Source organism: Clinocottus analis, unplaced genomic scaffold (genome assembly GCF_023055335.1).
Source record: "Clinocottus analis isolate CAN_PGR_092001 unplaced genomic scaffold, fCliAna1.0.p SCAF_4, whole genome shotgun sequence".
NCBI classification, from domain to species: Eukaryota; Metazoa; Chordata; class Actinopteri; order Perciformes; family Cottidae; genus Clinocottus; species Clinocottus analis.
Genome location: NW_027176153.1, coordinates 22252253 through 22261308, shown reverse-complemented (window position 1 = coordinate 22261308; position 9056 = coordinate 22252253). Strand labels below are relative to the sequence as shown.

Genomic DNA, 9056 nt, shown 5'->3' with positions numbered 1-9056 from the left:
AAGAGTTAATGCATGTGTAACCTCCATTACAGTACATTCCTGAGACAAAACTGGTCTAACTTTTTCCACTGTATTTGGAAATAGATGGACATTTATACCCTTACTACTAATAAAGAGTCCCATAATATTTTTTTTTTTAATTTTAAAATTTTATTGGATTTATTTTTCTTCCATTTTTATTTCATGTCCCTTGATTTTGTTACTGTCTTTATTGAAATCAACCAAACAAACGCCATATATGAACAAAGCAACTTAGCAATAAAACTCTTTCTGTCTCTTTATGATTGCAGTGAACCTGTGGGAGAATAAATGCATGCAATATGAAGTATAATGTAAGTAAAATGTATGAAAAAACTCATAGGGAGCTAATCGTTAATTTTAAAAATACCACAAAGTACGTGAGGTATGTAATGTTTTTTGTTGTTTTGTTTTTTTAACCTTTTGAGTTTAAAGTGCCACAGATTATTAACAGATCACCAGTTTAAGAAGACGTTACTTTGGTCGATCTTTCGGTCGCTTGTGACTAAACTGTGACAATATTTATTTGTTTCAGGAGCCACGGAAGGAGCGATGAGTTGGGTGTTATTAACCCTGCCTCCATCCTGCCGGCCGTCCACTCGCAGGGCTCCTCCCGCCCCCTCCTGCCTCCGCGCTGCGCTCATCGATGGGGGAGCGCATTTGAATAATGTGCGAGCACTTGGACTGGAGCCAATCAGCTGTCAGGGGACCGTGATAAATCGCAATGCATTATTGATAATAATAATTACGTTGACATGCGCATTTCTACTTGAGGGGTTAATTTTCCGAGCCGAAGAATTTGTTGAAGAAGGTCGAGGAATATTGTTGGCAACTCTTTTGCTCCTGATGGTTGCACCATGTCGCGGCGCAAGCAAGCCAAACCACAGCACATCAACTCCGACGAGCCCGGTTCGTCACAAAATGGTAAGTTTACACTAGATGTGAGAGGTTTTTGGCTCCCTCCAAAAAAAAATGTATCGAGTAAATCCGCCATGCCATAACGTAAACTATCGACATTTTATCCCAGAGTTGAGGTGGTGTAAAGGGGGTCAGACTTTTACTTCGCTCCGCTCGCACTTTGACCTGTTGCTGTCCGTTTTGGTTGACCAAGAGCGAAACTTAACCACAGTCATGGCAGACGACACCTTTTTTTTGTCGGGAAATACTTTTTTAATACACTATATTACAACACTGTACGCGTTCACTTGTTTCACATGGAGACGGGTCACGCCATGAAGTTATCATTTAGCCAGTGTGGAGTGTATGTGGTATTTAACTAAATGATACATTTCATCCTAAATCGATTATTTGTGGCGTAGTTAGGTATTTCGTGGGCAAAATCGAAGTCGGCGACTTTGTTTTAACTTTTTTTAGGGGGGGCTTCGTTGAAGCATATGTTGCTACCTGTTGATTTTAGGATACTTTGGAGGCTACGTAGGAAGTTGTGTGACATAGAATGAGTCTGTGTTGGTCAGAATGTGTGTGTGTGTGTGTGTGTGAATTATTGTTCTCCTTTTTAAAAATGTAATTCTGATATCACCAACTAGGCTCAATTATAATGTAACGGCACTTTTATTCGGAGCAAATATCAATGCGCACTTTCAAATCTCTTAGACCGGATTTATTAAAGGGGTGGCCTATTGCTACCGTTGCCATTGTCTGACCTCTTCGAAGTTGATTGATTTAATTTGTCGTGTTCCTTCATGTATAATGTAACTACTTACACGTTGGGTATTTCCTCTACTATCATTGTATGTGAATTTGTTTGCGAGCGCGCGCCAATATTGAGGTTTTAAACAAAGGTACATAAAAACTGAATGAAATGTGACTCTGGAGTAAGCTGAGCTAAAGGCAATAAATCCCCCAGTTTAATGCATGACTGTTTCCTTTCGTACATATGTGGAGAAGTGGGGGATGGAGCAATGGCTTTTAGTGGAGACTCGGTGGGGGTGCGTTTTGGTGTTGCCATAAGAAAACTCTCGAAACTTCTGGCGTAGACCTCCCCTTTTATAATTAGGAGGACTTGTTAACACGGCGTTGCATTCTTTGCTCTCTTTCTTTTTCTATCAACATCGTTGTTTGATGAACTCGTACACATTTGGTGAACCACATAGGATCACGTATTGAATGTTTTAGTCTGACCTCGTGTCATGTACCCCACCAAAGGTGATCTGTACAGGTCATGCGCCGTCAAGTGGTAAACTACAGCGTTGCCCCCATGTTTATGTTTTAGCTTCATAATGGACAGCTTGTGATTTTATTGGAAAGAGTCGTAGTTAACTATTCCTCAGTTACACCTTGTGTGTTGTTCCTATCGAAGTTAATTGCATTATGTTATGAATAGCTGTACTTTTGGAGAGAGCAGTGTGTGTGAACCCTGGGTACTGTTCCCTCACAATCACAAGAGTCTAATGCAGTTCACAACTTTCTTTTTTTTTCTTTTTTTTGTGTGACTCCGGCTTCAATACCTCCTGGTGAGCAATTAACAAGTCCAACAGTTTCCTTGGGCAAATGCAAACAGGTGGTCTACCCCCTTTCTCAGAGGCATTAGCATTTAACAATACACCCAGTTGTGAAATGGCCTCTTGGTTAGCAGACAAATTAAAATGCTGACTTGGAGCACTTATCAGGCTTTCACAGGCTGTGAAAATCCTTGAAGGTAATAAACATTAGATTGCCCTATTCATATTCTCTTTTTTTCTTTTCTTTTTCACCCTATGTTTCCATAGTAAACTTACTTTTGTTATGTTCCTCTAATTATATGCAAACAGGGACATCAAAATGCAGTTTCTAGAAATAAATGTATGCTCATTGTGGAATTTAGATTATACTTGGTGTTAGTTTGATTATTGGTTACAAGTTTTGCCCCACACATGGCACTGGAAATGGATCAGTTTTTTGGATAGTATTTGGTGGAGTGTTTCAGAAGTAGTAATTTAATGCCCATGTTTCTTTGTCTCTCTGGACATTGTTCTGGGTAATGTCAAAGGGAGGTGATTGCCCTCTGCTGGCCCTGGAGGCAAACGCAAAGTCCCTAACAGTAGAGTGACCTACAGGGAGTCGACAAAAGAAAAGGAACACATCACCAGATAATCCAATGAATACAACACTAAAGCCTAAAAATGCCACAGAATCAACTCTTTGTCATTGCCACACAAAAAAATGCAAATACAAAAAAATATAAATTTACCAATACTACTATATTTTAAACGTGTCTATTTATTGTTAGATAACTTTGTAATGTATTTTGATTGAGATATTGCTATAACTATATGAAGTGCATTCATCTAAATGTTGTATTCTCTTTCTCTTCTTTATTTCTTTTTTTTTTAGGGATTTCTCCTGACGATCAAGCAAAGGAAACTGAAGCAAAGCGATTCAGAGTCGACGAGACCACGGTCTGCAACAAGTGTTGTGCCGAATTCTTTGATGAAGCAGAATTTCTTGAACATGAGAAAAAATGCACTAAATGTCCGCAAGTGGTCATCATGAAAGATGGAGAGGGCAATGAAGTACTTGAGGAGTATTCTCAAGGCTCTCCAGAAGGCTTCACCAGTGACCATGACGAGAGCCAGTCCAGCAGCCATTCCCTATCAAACGTCAATACAGACCATCTGGAAAGAACGGAGGAGGAGTCCAGCATGACTGCAGATGACTCGGGACAGCAGGATCAGACCGAAATGCCTGCTAGCCCTGAGATGACTTTCCGTCCCTCGCTGAAAATGCAGAATTCAAATGTCACCCTTGAAACCATGGCAGACACCAAAGTGGCTGTCTCCCAACATTACTCAAATATTACATCTCTGACCTCATCACAAGAGCTTCTGCAGGCCATCCCGATTATATTGGAACAGTTGGTGTTCCTCCAGCAACAGCAGCTACAGCAAATCCAGCTCACAGAACAGATCCGAATCCAAGTAACCACAATGACTCCACAGGGTCTCCAGTCATCGGTAGGAGCAGCAATTGACCCTTTGAAAGCCCTCGGAGCACATCTCTCTCAACAGCTGTCTGCCGCCGCAGCTCTGATCGGAAAAAGGACCGGCAGCCAGAGCCTTTCTATGGAGACCATGAAGCAAGGTAAACTGCCCGTGCCCACTGGCGTCCCTACATCTCTACCCAAAGGACTTGAATCTATGACTTCAAAAACGGACATTTTGAAGGGCATTCCAGATCTGGCTGGCCGCTTCCCAGCACAGCTGCCACAGTCAGTAGGTGTCATGGGTTTCACGAACACCTTCAATGGTATCCAATCAGGGATGGAGTCCTCCAAGAAAGTGAAGTCGAAGATGCTGAACCCCCCACTAGAACTAAAGACTGTTGACTCGTTATATAAGCACAAGTGCAAGTACTGCGGCAAGTCCTTTGGCAACGACAGTGCTCTCCAGATTCACTTGCGTTCTCACACCGGCGAGAGGCCCTTCAAGTGTAACATTTGCGGAAATCGCTTCACAACCAAAGGAAACCTCAAAGTGCATTTCCAGAGGCATAGGGACAAGTATCCTACCATTGGCATGAACCCACATCCCGTGCCAGAGCATCTTGACAACATCCCCACCAGCAGTGGCATTCCCTTTGGCATGTCTATGCCCATAGACGAGTCAAATGTGACCGACATCAAGCCTGTGCTCGGTCATCCTGCTGCTGGCTTTCACCCGTCCCCCGTACCAGGATTCAAGACAGCATTTGACAGCTTCGCAGGGGACCGAATTTCTCAGAGACCCTCCCCACCAACAAGTGATCGCTCCCCATCCGTTTCCTCTAATGCGTTTGGCCAAGAGACGGGAGGAGATCCCAATCAGAGGGATGCTAAAGAACAGTTCGGAGTACTGCATCATATGAATGGCAATGCCCTCATAGGAGAACAAAGCTCTGGAACTGCAAAACTTCAGCAGATGGTGGACGGCCTGGACAAGAGGACCAGTGACCCCAACGAGTGTGTAATCTGCCACAGAGTGCTCAGTTGCCAGAGCTCACTCAAAATGCATTACCGCACACACACTGGTGAGAGGCCCTACAAGTGCAAAATCTGCGGCCGCGCATTCTCCACCAAGGGTAACCTCAAGGCCCATTACGGAGTGCACAGGGCGAACACTCCGCTTAAAATGCAGCACTCGTGTCCCATCTGTCAGAAGAAGTTCACCAACGCTGTGGTTCTGCAGCAGCACATTCGCATGCACATGGGCGGGCAGATCCCCAACACCCCGATAGCCGAGAACCAGTTTGACGCGGCAGAGGCAATGGAGCCATCTCTGTCGGAGGAGAAGTCTATCAATATGAATGGTTTTGACGAAAGCTTGGAAGACGATGAGCCTGAGCTGAACTCCCAGAAGCCAAACGACACTTCAGATTCCCTCCCACCTGCCTCTGAGGAACCACCACAGATGCATGCTGCTCCCGCCGTTTTTTCCAGCCTTGACGTTTTGAAGAATCTCACCTCTGCTCTTGCACTGAAACGACAGAGTAGCACCACTTCGGAAAGTGAAGGAACGTCCAAAGAATCCCCATCAGCTCCCAGAGAGCAGGAATATCAGAATGGCCGCAGTCCTGCCATTTCTGACTCTGCCATATCGTTTCCCCCATTTTCCCCACTCAACAACAACAACAACAACAACAACAACAACAACAACACGAGTATTGGCAAGTCTCCAGAGTCAGCTGTTGATGACTTTTCCCGCAGTGTGTCTAAAATAGAATCTGATGGTGGTGCTCAAGGTGGCACAGAGTACAGCGGGGCTCTTGACCTCACAGCTTCCAGCAGTTTCACCCCCAAAGTCATCAAAGAAGAGCCTGGCATGTCATACACAAATGGAGATTATGGTGAGTTTATTAGAACGAAGAATCTAAGTCATGCATCTATCTTGTTCTTTGCTCTAATTTGTTTCACCTCTTATTCAAACAGTTGCCAGTAACCTGACCTTCATGAGGATGCCATCAAGTCTGGCCAGCCTGGAGATGAAGCTCCCTCCTGAGAATCCCATGGGCCCTCATGGTTTGTTCAGCTCGCACATGCCTCAGGGAACAGCCTTGCCCTCTTCCATCTCCAGTGCACCGCGACGATCATCCAAACAGCACGTGTGTCATGCGTGCGGCAAGAACTTCTCCTCTGCCAGCGCCTTGCAGATCCACGAGCGCACTCATACAGGGGAGAAGCCTTTCGCCTGCAACATCTGCGGCAGGGCTTTCACCACCAAAGGAAATCTAAAGGCAAGTCATCTTTGTCTGACAAAGAGCTGATTTGGCCATTTCCAAGCATGTTCTTGGGAGTGATGTGATCTCAAGTGTTGTGTGCTGTGATGGTAAACGACTGTCTTGTCTTTAGGTGCATATCGGCACTCACATGTGGAACAACACGTCGCGGCGTGGCCAGCGTCTGTCCCTGGATAACCCCATGGCGCTGATGGCAATGAGCTCGGAGGCTAAGATGTTGCCAGAAATGATGCATGCCCCCAAAGAAATGGGTGCTCCACCAATGAACTTTGACCAGTCTCTGTGGAACCAGTACGCTTCTGCCTTTAGTGGAGGCCTCACCATGAAGACCAATGAAATATCTGTCATCCAGGGTGGTGGCATCCCACTGCCTGGTAGTCCTGCTGGTGGGCCTCTGATTGGATCCACTGGAGGCCTCATGAAGATGGATGGATCCCAGTCTGGCTTGCCTGCCACCATGGCAGAAATTGAGAAGACCAGTTCTGACAGTGTGCCAAAATCACAGTTTCCACATTTCATGGAGGAGGGTAAAATTGCAGTGAACTAGGTTTTTGTTTTTTAGCGTTCAGTCAATTTACCACATGAAGTCAGTTTTTGAATGTCTCTTTTTGAATGAGGTACAATCAATTTTCACAGAGAACCTTGTAGAATGTGCTTAGATGTTTGATTTTCTTTCCCAAATTCATCGCAGCTCTCTCCCCTCTGGATTCTAAGTGTTATTTTTAGTTGAACTTGATAGAACTACTGTAGTTGTATTTCATTTGATATAAATATATATGCGGGTATTTTTCTTTTTTTTTGTCTTTTACTTTTGTTTTGTTTTGCTGTCTATCCAGAAGTTTGAATGTATAACTTACTTGAAACTACTTTAATTCAGACTGTCCCCTCGATACTTTTATTTTGAAGGATTTTGACTTTAATAGGAAGTTTCAGGGCATGGCTTTTTTTAGGGACACCATGTCTCAGTGTTCAGAAATGATGGTGTAGTTAACGTGTGTATCTAGAATGACTACTTTCCCTCTTATTGTGTGCCATAGGTTTTATGACATTGTACATTTATTTAGTGGTAAATGTCATTAGCATGTCTCATTTTGAAGGGGGTTTTGATCGGACTGACTTTTTCCAGTGTGTTCTCCATTAACTCAAAGTGCAACAGTTCACTCGTCTGTTTCGGAGAATCTAGGTTACAATGTAGGTTACGAAATAGGCTAAGATGCAGTAGGTAATGACTCTGAGCTTTTTGTCAAGTGCCTCAATTGAATTGTACAATGTTGCTGTTGTCTTTCACTGCGCCATGAGGTTGTTACGAAGGCTCTGTGTTGAACCGTATAACATTGTAGTTTTGCATTGTATTTCATATATCAGATTTAAAAAAAGAATCAATTTCCCCCCCAAACATATTCCACTTGTAAATCTGCAGATTCAAACTTAGTTGGCTGAGAGCTGAAGGCTATTATATGCTTACTGATCTCATGCCTGCACTTTATTTCAGGTTTGAGTACGTTTACATATTATAGTTACAAGTCACTGCTTATATTGTGATGGCTGAACATGGAAAGGGCAAATCGGCAATTTTGTTATCTTTCCCCTTCCTGTCAGATTTTTGTGTGACACAACCAATCATCAGAACTTTTCTTTCTAGGTTATCGTATCAACTGTAGCATCATTCATTTATTTATAATTCACAAAATGCTTGAGTTTAGGGGGTACGTTCTACCTCGTTTAGCTTTTAGTTGTCCTCCTCGCCCCCTACACTCAACGCAATGCTCTGTACATTTTCCGATACATTCTTGAGTACATGATAAGATTTTCATTCTCAACCTGCTGAGTTGAACGGTAATGAATGTATCACTGGACACTTTACACAACTCAGAATGGTCAAGAGTACTTTGTAGGCCCCTGCTGTACATTCCTTATCAATATGCATTTGCCAAGTTGTGCCTTTCTTTAGCAAACCATGTCAAAACTGCTTTAAAGTTGGTCTCTCCAATTCAAGTTGATGTTGAGCCAATTTGGCCTGTTTACAATGTAAATGTTTTTTTTTTGTTCTTCAAATGTTTCCTACACCTAAATATTTTCTGATTTTGAAAAATAAAATCAGGGTGACTTTTTCAAAATGTTTCCTGTCATTACTTAATGTCCCTAAAGTGCTTTGAGTTGAGACCCAAGGAGGAACTGTGTGTAACAGCATCTGGGCTGAAAACATTTTTGATAGTGTCCAAAGCAAGATTTCATGTACATGTTAACCCTAATTTGCATCAACGCACCTTCAGATGACTCGCGTATTCTCCCGACTGACCAGTAGACGTTAATCCCTGTCGTTTTGCATCCTCCATGAACCGAGATTTGCATCCACAACTGAATCTTGCCTCCAATTCATATTCCATTTGAGGTCAATTATACAGTGGTCTCTACATGATACAATAATGCTAAAAGGTCTTTACAGTGCACTGAAATTAGTAATGGGTGTACCGTCTGTAATCAGAAAACCCTGAACTCCAATATCTCCGCTCTACTATCAATACGACTATAGTCTATTGTTCAGTTTTTGTTGTGTATCAGGCTTGAATTTGCTTCTGTCGTGAAAGACAACAACCAACTTATCCATTCACAAAATAAAAAGCAGACGACCTGGCAACACAGACTCTAATTTTTTTGCAGAACAAATTGTAATCATGTCCAACCTGAGCAGATCTAATCAGCCACACATGCTGAAGACACCATGTCTTTAATTTATGCTTCCTAATCCATATGCTGGGGATTTTATGTCTTTATGTGGAATCAAAGTGATGTGTAGCTATAGTGGAATATACACATGAAAGGGTGTA

The 9056-nt window shown here is 42.9% G+C and overlaps 1 protein-coding gene across 1 annotated transcript; it reads left to right on the top strand.

Annotated features, from left to right (window-relative positions):
• The first annotated feature begins 758 nt into the window (after nt 1–758).
• On the top strand, nt 759–6927 carry sall4 (spalt-like transcription factor 4). Its single transcript, XM_068597924.1, has 4 exons — nt 759–942; nt 3352–5838; nt 5921–6225; nt 6341–6927. Exons 1-4 carry the CDS (start codon nt 876–878, stop codon nt 6773–6775), a joined length of 3294 nt encoding a protein of 1097 aa, XP_068454025.1. The 5' UTR covers nt 759–875; the 3' UTR covers nt 6776–6927.
• The last annotated feature ends 2129 nt before the right edge of the window (nt 6928–9056 follow it).